Source organism: Microcaecilia unicolor, chromosome 3 (assembly GCF_901765095.1).
Source record: "Microcaecilia unicolor chromosome 3, aMicUni1.1, whole genome shotgun sequence".
Taxonomy (NCBI): Eukaryota; Metazoa; Chordata; class Amphibia; order Gymnophiona; family Siphonopidae; genus Microcaecilia; species Microcaecilia unicolor.
Genome location: NC_044033.1, coordinates 63,415,062 through 63,429,470, shown reverse-complemented (window position 1 = coordinate 63,429,470; position 14,409 = coordinate 63,415,062). Strand labels below are relative to the sequence as shown.

The 14,409-nt window shown below is 49.4% G+C and overlaps 1 protein-coding gene across 1 annotated transcript in view; it reads left to right on the top strand.

The window, feature by feature from the left end:
- Positions 1-1,271: 1,271 nt before the first annotated feature.
- The window catches only part of MARC2 (mitochondrial amidoxime reducing component 2), a 60,386-nt gene continuing 47,248 nt past the window's right edge, over positions 1,272-14,409 (top strand). The window contains exons 1-2 of the mRNA XM_030196001.1: positions 1,272-1,924; positions 12,492-12,665. Of these exons, the coding sequence (XP_030051861.1) occupies positions 1,677-1,924; positions 12,492-12,665 (422 nt within the window). The 5' untranslated portion in view covers positions 1,272-1,676. The remainder of the gene's footprint in view (positions 1,925-12,491; positions 12,666-14,409) is intronic.

Below are 14,409 nucleotides of genomic sequence, written 5' to 3'. Positions count from 1 at the left end.
CATTTTAGAGGACAGTGGAATATACTGGCTTTCTTTAGAGGAGTAGGGGAGAAATCAGGCTCACCCAGAAACACGACATATGAGCCTTTTTTTGTGGAATGTCTGCTAGATTTGAAGCTAGGATAATTCTAATTGCCAGTTTATTTTTATATTTTAGATTAAATGGTACGGTTTAAAATTGTGTATTGTGATTTTACAATGCTAAGCTGCGACTGTAGAAAAGGCAGCATATAAATCCTACAGGATATCTAATTAAGGGGCCCTTATACTAAGCAACGGTTAGGCGCTAATGGGCATCTAATGCAGCAAAAAAACAAAAAAAAAACAGTAGGTGGGATGCAGAACAGCATCACACAGTCATTTTTGAATGTGTGGACACTAAACTTTTTTTTTTGAGGGAACAGATCAGGGAGTAGATGTTCCTGTGCTAACCAGTTAGTACATTTACATTATCGTGTGCTAACTGGTTGGTGCACAAAAAATGCAGGAGCCCTTACTGCCTACAAAATAGGTGCCAGTAAGTGCTCCCTTGGTAATAAAAATAAATAAATAAATAAATAAAAATGGAAGCATGCTAATGAAACAAAAAAAGAAGTAGGGCAGGACCAATAAAGAAAAAATTATGAAATAAATAAAAGGGAACTCAGGAGTCCAGGAATGACAAACAGAACATTTATTATAATAAAAAGTAGGCCAAAAACAATTCCCCAGAAGAATGGAAGCTGAGAAATGGCGCATTGCCATTAATGCAAAAAACAAAACAAAACACCCTAACAACCCCCTCCCCCCCCCCCAAAAAAAACTTGGGGACCCACATAAGGGAACTGTAAGATCTATTTTTATCACAGCTTAGTAAAATGACCCCTACATTTCTATTTTTTTTTTTTTTAGTTACATTTGTACCCTTTCCCACTCATGGCAGGCTCAATGCGGCTAACATATACAGGTACTTATTTGTACCTGGGGCAATGGAGGGTTAAGTGACTTGCCCGGAGTCACAAGGAGCTGCCTGTGCCTGAAGTGGGAATTGAACTCAGTTCCCCAGGACCAGAGTCCACCACCCTAACCACTAGGCCACTCCTCCGTTGTTTAGTTCTTGTTTTTTCTTAGAATTTAGCGAACCATTAAAGAATAACCGTGGCATATCATTTCCAAGATGTTCTGTTTTTGTCCCCTCAACAACTTTCAGGAAGGAACTGAACCTGTTTCTAAACACCGATTCCTCTTGTGATATAGTATAACTGTTCTACTAGCGCTCCTTAGACGGAAAACAATTATTTCTAATTTCGTATTCGTAGCTCCCACTCCTCTGCAGGCAGAAATTGAAATCAAAGAAACAAATAAGGCCTGTTCCTGGAGGCGAATGAGTAGGAGGAGGGAAGAGCTCGCAGAACTGGAATGTTTGGCGGAATGCTGAGCTTTTCATGGCAAGGGAAGGGAGGGGGCAGGACGGAGCCTGCCGAGTTAGACATTAGCTGACGGAGAGCAGATCGTAGAAGTTAAAGGTGGCCAGGGATTGGAATAGCTGCGAGAAGCGAAGTCCGAACTCGTTCCGTGCTAGTCAAGCACGATCTCCCCCCGTGTCAGACGCAGTCCCGAGTCAGGCACGGTCTCTGGATCGGAGCCAGGCGTCTTCTCGTCCGGATCGGGCTGCTGCTTCTCTCCCTCCCTCCCCGATGAGCGGAACGTGGGGTGCTCTGTACCAGTCCCGGGCCGCCTGGCTGTGCGCGGCGGGGCTGGCTCTGGGGGCGATGGCCTGGCTCTGGCAGGGCCGTAGGGGCAGCGCTCGGCGGCGGGTGCGCCTGCAGCAGGTGGGCACGGTCGCGCAGCTCTTCCTGCACCCGGTCAAGTCGTGCCGAGGGCTGGCCCTGAACGAGGCCGAGTGCACCAAGCAGGGGCTGAAGAGCGCCGGCCTCCGAGACAGGTACTAGTGCGCGCTAGAGTGGCCGAGCTGGAACAAGGCGTGTTAGTAGAAATCTGCTCCAGTTCAGAGCTAGGGGGTAAATGGGGTAAGGAAGCAGTAGGCCGGCCCAACCATTAAGCCAGACTAGGTAGTCACTTAGGGGTCCTTTTATTACTACCTGAGAACACTCCTCCGCCTGAATTTTTCTTTTGCTCTACATTTAAATGTAGGACACAAAATTACACTCGATTAAACCTTTGGGTCACCACATTGACTATGACTAAACAGTTGGACGTGGTGGGAGGTGCGCTTGATGTGGTGTGCTTGGATTTCAGCAAAGCCCCTGCCCCCCCCTCTCGGCGGCTATGCTGCTCTGCATAGGCGACTGATAAATAAATTGAGTGCCCTCAGTATGGCACCTAGAGTAACTGATTGGATTAAAAATTGGTTGAATGGAAGGAGACAGAGGGTAGTGGTAAATGGAACTTTCTCTGAAGAAAAGGATGTTCCATATCATCATGCTGATCAATCCATAGACTGGTGGGTTGTGTCCATCTACCAGCAGGTGGAGATAGAGAGCAAACTTTTGCCTCCCTATATGTGGTCATGTGCTGCCGGAAACTCCTCAGTATGTTCTCTATCTCAGCAGGTGGTGGTCACACACAGCAGCAGCTCTGGCTAGGCCTCCAAGCCTAATTTTTAGGTTTTGTTGAGTGCCTGGGGTTGAGGGCTCTTCTTGAGCAAGTGCAAACCTGGTGGCGCCAGGTCCCTCCTTTTCTCCCCCCTCCCGCTGGCTCCGTTAAAAAAAAAAAATTTTGGACGTCCTTAAGGGCGTTTATTTCGACGTTTATTTAAACGTTTATTGCAGCTACTCACTGGGACACCAGGTCGTTACAGCTCGGAGCGAGAAGCAGGTAATTTTTACCTTTTTATAGCGGGCAGGGGGTTCCCCGATTGATCTCCACGTGGCCTATGGCGTCGGAGGGCGAGGGCGCGAAGAATCGCTCCCCGGACCGCGTGTGCGCTTCTAGCGGGGATGCGGGGATTTTAAAGTCTGATTCGCCCTTGTTGGGTGTCAGTTTGGAGGCCAGTCAGTGTCCCAGGTCTTCCTCCGGCGCGGCGGTTTTTCCCGCCATAAACGCCCATCCCCCGCTGCTCGCCTCCGCCATCTTGGCCGGCCACTCTGCTCGGACGGCTTCTTCTTGGGCCGCCCTTGAGCTGGGAGACGTTCATGCCATGGCCGCCCTTGATTTGGGCGACGGCAAAAAAGCGGCTAAAGTTAAGCGCCGTTCTTCCCGCGCGGCTCCTTCGCGGAGTGTCGCGCCGGACGCCATCTTGAATGCTCAGCATGTTGCTCCCCCGCTCTTGCGAGCGCCGGTTGAGGGTGCGTCTAGGGCTGTGGCCCAGGCTGCTGAAATACACAGTCTGGGGGGTTTCTCCCCCGAGTTTATTTTGCTGCTGCATCAGGCTTTCCTTATGCAAAACGCTGCCCCTTCTCCCTTGTCCGATAATGGGGTTGAGGCCCCCGGAAGTAAACGCCCTCGGGTGGATTCCCAGGCCTTAGAGGACGCTGTTTCCTCTGATGTAGATGAGGGCAGCGTATCTGAGTTCTCCCAACGGTCCTTTGGGGATTCCTTGGAGGAGACGGATGCCCGCTCGGATGGAGCGGATGACCCCTCTGCAGCGCGGATCTTTCGCTCAGAGGATTTGCCCAACCTGTTACTGCAGGCCATGAGCATTTTGAAGATTTCCTCGCCAGAGGACGTCTCTCCCTCAGCCCCTGTTGGCTCTGCCATTATGCTGGGGACGAAGTGCCCGCCTAGAACCTTCCACGTGCATGATGCCATGCACACCTTAATTTCGGCTCAATGGGATGTCCCGGAAGCGAGCCTCAAAGTGGCTAGGGCTATGTCCTGCCTCTATCCTTTGCCTGAAAGTGAACGTGAGGCCTTTCTTTGGCCTACCGTGGATTCTTTAATCACTGCGGTGACTAAGAAGACGGCGTTGCCGGTGGAAGGTGGCACGGCCCTAAAGGACGCCCAAGACAGAAGATTGGAAGCGGCTTTAAGGTCGTCCTTCGAGGCGGCTGCCTTAAGTTTGCAGGCCTCAGTTTGCGGCTCCTATGTGGCCAGGGCGTGCCTGACGATGGTGCAGCGGGCTTCCCCCTCGGATCCTTCCTTGAGGGCTGACTGGCCGGCCCTGGAATCGGGCTTGGCTTATTTGGCAGACTTACTGTATGATGTCTTGAGAGCCTCGGCTAAAGGCATGGCTCAGACAGTCTCTGCGCGGCGCTGGCTTTGGCTGAAACATTGGTCTGAGGACCACGCCTCTAAGTCCTGCCTGGCTAAGTTGCCTTTTAAAGGCAAGCTGCTCTTTGGGGTCGAGCTGGATAAAATCGTGACCGATCTCGGCACGTCTAAGGGCAAGAGGTTACCAGAGGTCAGGGCTCGGGCCAGTGCTCGCCCCGGTATCTCCAGAGGACGGTTTCAAGAAGCCCGTCGGTACTGCCCGGGCAAGTCGGGCTCCTCTGCCCCCTCTTCCTTCAAAAGGAACTTCTCCCCCAAGCAGCATTCCTTTCGCAGAGACCGCCGTCCCGGAGGTACGCCCTCCGGTCCTCCCCCAGGGTCTCGTACCCAATGACGGGGTCCTGGTCCATGGCCCAGTGCAGATTGGAGGACACCTGTCCTCGTTTCTGGGCGAGTGGACCAAAGTAACTTCAGACGCTTGGGTGCTGGAAGTCATCAGAGACGGCTACAAGTTAGAGTTCTGCCGACCCTTAAGAGACGGGTTTGTACTCTCTCCCTGCAAGTCTCCGGTCAAAGCTGGGGCAGTGCAGCAGACCTTGGACAACCTGATCCGCCTGGGTGCGGTCGTTCCGGTGCCAGAAAATCAGACTGGCAAGGGACGTTACTCCATTTACTTTGTGGTACCAAAGAAAGGCGGTTCTGTCCGGCCTATCCTCGACCTCAAAGGGGTCAATCGGGCCTTGAAGGTGCGGCACTTTCGCATGGAGACTCTCCGCTCTGTTATAGCGGCAGTGAAGGCAGGAGAGTTCTTGGCTTCCTTGGACATCAAGGAAGCGTACCTGCATATTCCCATCTGGCCTCCTCATCAACGCTTTCTGCGTTTTGCAGTCCTGGGCCGACACTTCCAGTTCAGAGCCCTCCCTTTCGGGTTGGCTACTGCTCCGCGGACCTTCTCTAAAGTAATGGTGGTCATCGCGGCCTTCCTGCAAAAGGAAGGAGTACAAGTCCATCCTTATCTGGACGACTGGTTGATCCGAGCCCCCTCTTATGCAGAGTGCGGCAAAGCTGTGGACCGGGTGGTTGCTCTTTTGAGCTCCCTGGGGTGGATCATCAACTGGGAGAAGAGCCAGCTGCGCCCGACTCAGTCCCTGGAGTATCTGGGAGTTCGATTCGACACCCAAGTGGGCAGAGTGTTCCTGCCAGACAATCGGATTGTCAAGCTTCAGGCTTAGGTGGACCAGTTCCTAGTAGCCTCTCCTCTTCGGGCTTGGGACTATGTGCAGCTGTTGGGCTCTATGACGGCCACGATGGAAGTAGTGCCCTGGGCCAGGGCTCATATGAGACCACTACAACACTCTCTGCTGCAGCGCTGGACTCCAATGTCGGAGGATTATGCTGTGCGCCTTCCCTTGGACCCAGCAGTGCGCAAGGCACTGAGCTGGTGGATGCAGACAGACAAGTTGTCTGCAGGAATGCCTCTGGTGACCCCGGAGTGGATTGTCGTCACGACGGACGCCTCTTTGTCGGGCTGGGGAGCCCACTGCTTGGGAAGGACAGCGCAGGGGCTCTGGTCTCCTGCAGAGGCAAAGTGGTCTATCAACCTCCTGGAACTCAGAGCCATTCGGTTGGCGCTTTTGGAGTTCATCCCGGTACTGGCGTTGAAGCCAGTACGGGTCCTGTCGGACAATGCCACGGCTGTGGCCTATGTCAACCGCCAGGGAGGTACCAAGAGCACCCCTCTAGCCAAGGAGGCCATGAATCTATGCCAGTGGGAGGAAGCGAACCTGGAACAGCTGTCAGCGGCCCATATTGCCGGAGTCATGAATGTCAAGGCGGACTTTCTCAGTCGCCATACCTTGGAGTCCGGAGAGTGGCAGCTATCTGCTCAGGCGTTCTTGGACATCACGAAGCGCTGGGGCCAGCCAAGTCTAGATCTGATGGCGTCATCGGCCAATTGCCAAGTGCCGCGCTTTTTCAGCAGAGGACGGGACCCTCGATCCCTGGGAGTAGATGCTCTTCTCCAACAGTGGCCGACACAAGAGCTTCTCTATGTGTTCCCGCCCTGGCCCATGTTGGGCAGGGTGCTAGACCGGGTGGCAAAGCATCCGGGCCGGATAATCCTGGTGGGTCCGGACTGGCCCAGACGTCCCTGGTATGCGGACTTGATCAGGCTCTCAGTCGACGATCCTCTACGGCTGCCAGTGGAGCAGGGCCTGTTACATCAGGGTCCCGTGGTAATGGAGGATCCCTCCCCCTTTGGTCTTACGGCCTGGCTATTGAGTGGCAGCGTCTGAGAAAGAAGGGCTTCTCAGACAAGGTCATCGCCACTAGGCTGAGAGCGAGGAAGCGCTCTACTTCTACTGCTTACGCCAGGGTTTGGCGTATCTTTGCAGCGTGGTGTGAAGCAGGCTCACTTTCTCCCTTCACTGCTCCAATTTCTTCAGTGTTGGCGTTCCTGCAAGATGGTCTGGAGAAAGGCCTGTCGCTCAGTTCCCTTAAAGTCCAGGTAGCGGCTCTGACTTGCTTCAGGGGCCGCCTGAAGGGTGTTTCCCTGGCTTCGCAGCCAGATGTGGTGCGCTTTCTCAAGGGAGTTAATCACCTGCGCCCTCCTCTGCACTCAGTGGTGCCTGCGTGGAATCTCAACCTGGTGCTAAGAGCATTGCAGAAGCCGCCTTTTGAACCCTTGTCGAGGGCATCTCTGAAAGACCTGACGTTGAAAGCAGTCTTTTTGGTGGCTATCACTTCAGCCAGAAGAGTTTCCAAGCTCCAGGCGCTCTCATGTAGAGAGCCTTTTCTGCAGTTCACTGAGGCAGGAGTGACTATTCGCACAGTGCCTTCCTTCCTGCCCAAGATTGTTTCTCGCTTCCATGTGAATCAGCAGCTCTGTCTCCCTTCCTTTCGTAGGGAGGACTACCCAGAGGAATACTCTGCTCTCAAATATCTGGATGTGAGACGTGTCATCATCAGATACTTGGAAGTGACCAATGATTTCCGGAAATCGGATCATCTGTTTGTCCTGTTTGCAGGTCCTCGTAAGGGTCTGCAGGCTGCTAAGCCTACAGTGGCAAGATGGGTCAAGGAAGCCATTGCAGCGGCTTATGTGGCCGCGGGGAAGGTGCCGCCTATCCAGCTGAAGGCTCACTCCACTAGAGCTCAGGCGGCCTCGATGGCAGAGGCCGGGTCCGTCTCCTTGGAAGAGATTTGCAAGGCGGCAACTTGGGCTTCGGCCCATACCTTCTCCAGGCATTACCGCTTGACTGTGGCTGCTCGGGCGGAGGCCCGGTTTGGAGCTTCAGTGTTGCGGTCAGGGATTTCTATGTCCCGCCCTGGGTGAGTACTGCTTCGGTACATCCCACCAGTCTATGGATTGATCAGCATGATGATATGGAAGGTAAAATTATGTATCATACCTGATAATTTTCTTTCCATTAATCATAGCTGATCAATCCATAGCCCCTCCCAGATATCTGTGCTGTTTATATTCTGGTTGCATTTCAGGTTCAAGTTTAGTCTTCAGTTCCTGTTCAGGAGGACTTCGTGTTCAAGTTTTTCAATGAATTCTTCAAGAGTTGAGATGAATTTGTGTTACAGTGAGCTGCTGCATTCCTCTCCCCTCCGTTTTACGGGGCTGGATTGAGACTTAAATTCTGCCGGCGCTCCCTCCTGCTTCGTGCGGCAGTAGGGCAGTTTTGTACCCCTCCCGCTTCGGCGGTGTTAGGGTCAGTCAGCTCCTCCCGCGGTTGCGGTTGCAGGATAAGCCAGATCCCCCCGCATCGGCGGGTGTGGTGTCCCTCCCCCGCTCCGCGGGGATGAGCTGGACGGATTCCCCTCCCCCACTTGTGTGGGGATGAGCTGGGTTAATTCCCCTCCCCCGTTTCGGCGGTGGTGAGCTGGGCAGAGTGTCCCTTCGTGGGTGTAATTCTCTAAGTGCTGAGTCCTGCGGATGGAGCTTGGATATCGACATACTGAGGAGTTTCTGGCAGCACATGACCACATATAGGGAGGCAAAAGGATTGCTCTCTATCTCCACCTGCTGGTAGATGGACACAACCCACCAGTCTATGGATTGATCAGCTATGATTAATGGAAAGAAAATGATCAGGTATGATACATAATTTTACCTTGTCAGCGGAGTACCGCAGGGATTGGTCCTTGGGCCGGCTCTTTTTAATGTCTTTGTGTGTGACATTGTAGAAGGGCTGTCTGGTAAAGTTTGTCTCTTTGCGGATGATACCAAACTCTGCAACAGGGTGAACACCCTGGAGGGTGTGAATGACATGAGGAAGGACCTAGCGAAGCTGGAGGAATGGACCAATATTTGGCAACTAAGATTTAATCAACTATCAAAAAACAGGGAACTTATTCAAAACCAGAGTCAGTTTAAACAAATAGCAACATAAGACTCCAGAACATATCAAAACCTTTTTTATTGACAATAAATGTCAATCAACCATACAAAACAACATATAATACACACTTACTTCACTCAAACGCATGCATACTCCAGCCACCCATCAGTATTCATGATAGTAGTACACAACACTATACAAAGCTCACAAACTGCAGCAAATTATTGTCGACAGATACATTGCAAACATGTCAACTTGAAACTTGTCAACTTAAAGAGTCCACAGTCCACGCTAGTTCTGTACAGTCCACGCTAGTTCTGTACACTTGAACCTGCGTGTGCTCTGTATCAGTTGTCCTTAGTTGACTAAACCAAACTTAATACAATGCTGCACTAAGATTTAATCTCAAAAAATGCAGGGTCATGCATTTGGGTCGCAAGAATCCGAGTGAACGGTACAGTATAGGGGGTGAAGTGCTTCTGTGTATGAAGGAAGAGCGGGACTTGGGGGTGATTGTGTCTGATGACCTTAAGCTTCCAAGTAGGTAGAAAAAGCGATGGTCAAAGCCAGAAGGATGCTTGAGTGAGTGCATAAAAAGAGGGATGACTAGCAGGAAAAAGGAGGTGATAGTGCCATTGTATAAGTCTCTGGTGAGGCCCCATTTAGAGTACTGTGTGCAGTTCTGGAGACCGCACCAACAAAAAGATATAAACAGGATGGAGTCAGTCCAGAGGGCAGCTACAAAATTAGCAAGTGGTCTTGAACACAAAAAATATAGGGACAGGCTTATGAACCTCAACATGTATACACTGGAAGAGAGGAAGGAGAGAAGAGATATGATAGAGACGTTTAAATATCTCAAGGGCATTAATGTACAGGAAGTGAGCCTTTTTCAACTGAAGGAGAGCTTTGGAACGAGGGGGCATATGATGAAGGTAAGAGGGAATAGACTTAGGAGTAATCTAAGAAAATATTATTTCATGGAAAGGGTGGTGGAGGCATGGAATGGCCTCCCGGTGGAGGTTGTGGAGTCGAGGACTGTGTCAGAATTTGCAAAGGCATGGGATAAGCATGTGGGATCACTTAGGAAAAGGAAGAGTTAGGGGTTACAGAGGATAGGCAGACTGGATGGGCCATATGGCCTTTATCTGCCATCATGTTTCTATGTTTATCTTGTGAACAAAATAATTGAGCCTTGTTAATGCTCTCATTTTTTTTTAAAGGGGCTGTTTTACAAAATTGCAGTAATATGTGGCCTCGGTGCACTCTTATGCCACTCCTTCCTGCGTGCTGAGGCCATTTTAACTATAGCAGTAAAATGGCGGGAAATCCTATTTTCTGTATTAATGGCCACACACTATTTTTCCCAGTAGTGCATGAGCCTCAACTGCCACCTATTTTGTAGGCGGTAATTGGTTAGTGTGTGGCAATGTAGCTGCACTGATTAGCACAGAACAATGCTACTCTCCGCTCTAGACCCGCCCTCAGCACAGTTATCACTTTTTTTACTGTGTTAAGCACGTGCTAGTGCTTACCACAGATTAGTAAAGGGTCCCTAAGTTTGTAAAATGCTTCTGGTAAATAAAGGGCTCTGAAAGCTTACTAGGTTGCTAATCTAATCTTAAATATTTGTAGTTTGCCTTCTCCCAAGAAGATCCAAGGCAGATTCCACAAAAAGAGTCCTGTGTGTACTCTGTGACGTTACAAGATTAATAGTATTAAAATAACTGAATACCCCAATAATAATAACATAGATCAGTTGTAGTCCTGATTTAGTCTTAATATTTTTATTGATTTTGTAATAATGAGAGAACATTAATAACAATTGTACTACAATATGGTATTTAAATTGAGTTTTAAAAAAACCTTAAAGTATGTAAGCAGTATAAAGTTCATGCATGTGACACAGATGGTAATATTATAGATGAAGAAAAAAAGAAAAAGTACAATATACACCTCTCACATCACATCTTCAAGGAACAGTGGCAGCTGCTAGGGGCAGGAGCGAGCGTGCTTCTCTCCTGCCCCCACCACCCTTGCAGGATCACCAGGGATTGCACATAGACCTGGGGGGGGGGGGGGGGGGCAATCCTGTATGTTAGAAGGCTGATTGATGGGGGCTCCTGTGTCGGGGGTGGAATGGAAGGACCTCTGAAAGGTTTTTGGGTTATGTGAGTTCTGGCCAACATTCAGTCAGGGCCAACATAGATGTCTTGTGGGCCCCAGCTGAATATCAGCCAGGACATGCATAAGGTCAGGTGGCCAGTGCTGGAACTGTGGGGCATACACAGATTACACCCTTTTTGGGCGTTATTGGGGAACGTGACTGTTAGTATAACTTGTGGAAAAGTGTGACACAGGAACACTTTGGTAATAATGTAGGTTCTGGAAAGTAATTGCATTCCTTTTATCTATAGACCCAAATTCTAGTGGCCAGAATATACTAACAGAACCAACTCCACACCCAAGGGCATTATAAAAATAGAAAATAATTTATTTACCTAGCAGCAGAAATAGTGAAAGAGATGCAAGAATAATGACAACGCTGATCTTATCATAATTGAGCCTGAAACAAACACACACAAAACTGTAAAATAGGCTTCTATTCAGTCAGCTATCCTAACCCCAGAACAGCAACACAGGCAACTATTCAACCTGGGCAGAGATGTCACACAACGTCCAGCAGGTGTCAGAGTGTTCCTCAGGCAGGTCAGTCAAACAGGCAGCGCAGGGACAGCTCTTCAGAGCCGATGGAAGCAAGCAGCAACTCTTTTTCTCAGATATGACCCTCTTTTATGCATAAATTGCAGGCTGCAGCTGGGTTGGTGACCTGCATTCCTGGCCTTGTCGTCAATGCACAACAAACTTTGTTTCGGATGTTGTGACTTGGGCCACAATATTGTCCCACTGGCACCTCGTTGAAGGGGCACCTTAATCATGAGGTCATTGTTCAAGTAAACAATGTGCTTGGGTGAAAATGAGCCTCAAGGTCTGCAACAACAGCGTTTGTAAATTGCCATCATGGTGAGGTAATGTGGTGGTTGTTCTCCTTGTCCAATGGTAACGTTGGTGATGCTTTGCAGTCCTTGCTGACTGCACACAAGTCTGAGGCCTAACAAGCAACAGCAGTGAAAGATGAAGTTAGCCAGACTCTGTATTTTAATGTCAGGTTGGTAATGCTGGATAGTGCAATAGAGGCAACATTATCTGTCCCAGAGGGGAAATAGTAGGAGTCAGAACTGAATGGTGACACCTGGTGGCTGCATGTAGAGTCCACGTTAACCAAGTTCTGGAGGGAGCTGTAATGTGTGGCTCTGTCCAAGGACTGTCACTGCAGTGGATAAATTCAGTTGGGAGGGGGCTATAAGATGGGCTGACACTGCTGCTCCCTTCAGGTAGTTATAAATGAAGGCTTATGGCAATAGGATCCCAACCCCTGTTCATAATGGAATTCAAACATGAGTGGGATAAACACAAAGGAATCCTGTTTAGTAGGAATGAATCTATGGAATCTTAGCGGAGATTGGGTGGCGACGCCGGTAATTGGAGAGTAAAACCAATGCTGGCTGGACTTCTACAGTCTGCGCCCTGATCGTGGCTGAATAGATGTGGATGAGCTGGAGTGTAAATTTTGAGGGGCTTTGACGTTAGCTTCAGAACCTTTAGTACAGGAACAGTGCTGGGCAGACTTTTACAGTCTGTGCCCTGAGAAAGGCAGGGACAAATCAAACTCGGGTATACATATAAAGTATCACAGACCATGTAAAATAAGCTTATCTTGTTGGGCAGACTGGATGGACCGTTCAGGTCTTTATCTGCCATCATTTACTATGTTACTATGACACTGCTGCCCTCTCCCTTCTCCCTCCCCCCCCCCCCCCCCCCCCCCAGATAAAAGTATGGCTATTTCTGACAGGTGGGAACAGCAATGGAAAGCTTGAAATGGTTGAAAAAATGCCTGTGTGTAAATTTTCTTTTATATTTGAAATGCAGACACTGGATGGTGGTAAAGGAGGATGGCCACATGGTTACTGCTCGGCAGGAACCGCAGCTGGTGCTGATTTCTGTAAGAGGTGAAGACAGCTATTTGGTCTTCAGTGCTCCAGAGATGAAAGAACTGCGACTGCCTCTCGAAGTTGCCAAAACCAACATCGTCCAAAATTGCAGGTAATTCAGCTGGAGATTTCTGGTCCTCCTCAGTGAAGCTATATAACTTGTAGTGTGTGATAGCAAAATAACACTAGGGGGCTCATTTTCAACACACTTAGACTTACAAAGCGGCAATCCTTGGCTTGCTTATGTGTGTGAGCCTTGCAGAAAGGAGGCTTAGAGGACGGGTGGCTTCCAGCTGTTCTGAACTGAAACATTTGATGATGGAACACAAAAGGAGTTTCATGAATATGTCTACTTCTTCCCAGTGGCATAGCTAGGGTAGTTGACACCCGGGGCCGGTCATTTTTTAACACCCCCCCCCCCAAATCCATTACTTGGCATACTGAGAATACAAAACACTCAGGACCTATAGAGCAATTCTACCATACCATAAGCAGTAATTTGTACGAGTCACACAAGGAAAAGGAAAGCATCTTAAACACTACAGTGAGCACTAGAACATCAATTCACCTATTGTAAAACGAAAACAGACAGATTAGTACAGATCGTTGATCCTGCACAGTCAATGCCAACCGAAAGCCATGTCTTTTTCACAAACACAGATACACCCTAATCCACTATAGAATAAGTAATCATAAACTTTCTATTTAGACAAAAATTAAACTGAGCCCCCGATGCCAGACTCTGCATACAATGCAACACCACAGAAACAGAAAATGTCCCCTAGTACTGTGCAAAATATAAAGACAGCAGATGTAAATTTGAAAAAACTAACGAATACCAATCACCACTTTACAAATTAACAAATAGAAATAAAACAAATACAGAAAATAAAATAATACCATTTTATTGGACTAATACATTTAGCTTCCAGAGGCCAAAATCTCCTTCCTCAGGTCAATACAGTATAGTACTGTTACAGTATCCTATCCTGACCTGAGGAAGGGGGTTTTGTTCTCTGAAAGTTAATTCAAAATGTATTAAAATTAGTCCAATAAAAAGATTACCTTATTTACATGTTCTATTTATAAACATTTATTAACACAGCTACAATACTATATCCTAAAGTAAAAAAATAAAAATATATATTTTATTTACAGTTTGTTGTCTCTGGTTTCTGCTTTCCTCATCTTCTTTTCACTGTCTTCCTTCCATCCAGCATCTGTCTTCGCTCTGTCTCTGCCATCCAGTGTCTGCCCTCTCTAATGTCCCTTCCATCCACTGTCTGCCTCTCTCTCTGCTCCTTCCATCCACTGTCTGCCCTCTCGCTCCCTTCCATCCACTGTCTGCCCTCTCGCTCCCTTCCATCAACATCTGCCCCCTCCTGCCCCTTCCATCCGCCATCTGCCCCAGTCTGCCATCTCTCCCTCCCCCTTCCATCCACATCTGCCCTCTATCTCTGCCCCTTCCATCCACCATTTGCCCCAGTCTGCCCTCTTTTTCTCTCTCCTTCCACCCACCATCTGCCCTTTCTCTCTGCCCCTTTAATCCGTCTGCCCTCCCTCTCCCATCCATCCAGGGTCTGCCCCCCTTCCATCCAGGGTCTGCCCCCTCTCTGCCCCCTCTTTTCAGCCCCCAGTTCCAGCCCCCTTCATCCACCACATGCCTTGCATCCCCCCTTTTCAGCCCCAGCCTCATTCTCCCACCTGCCCCAGGCATGGACCTGTTATCCCTCCTGCCCCCTTGTCAGACCCCAGTTCCAGCTTCAGACCCCTTCTCTCATCTGAGCACTCCCCTCCCTAGTCCCCTTCTCTCCGCTGAGCACCCCCACTCCTCTTCTCCCCTCTGAGCTCCCCCA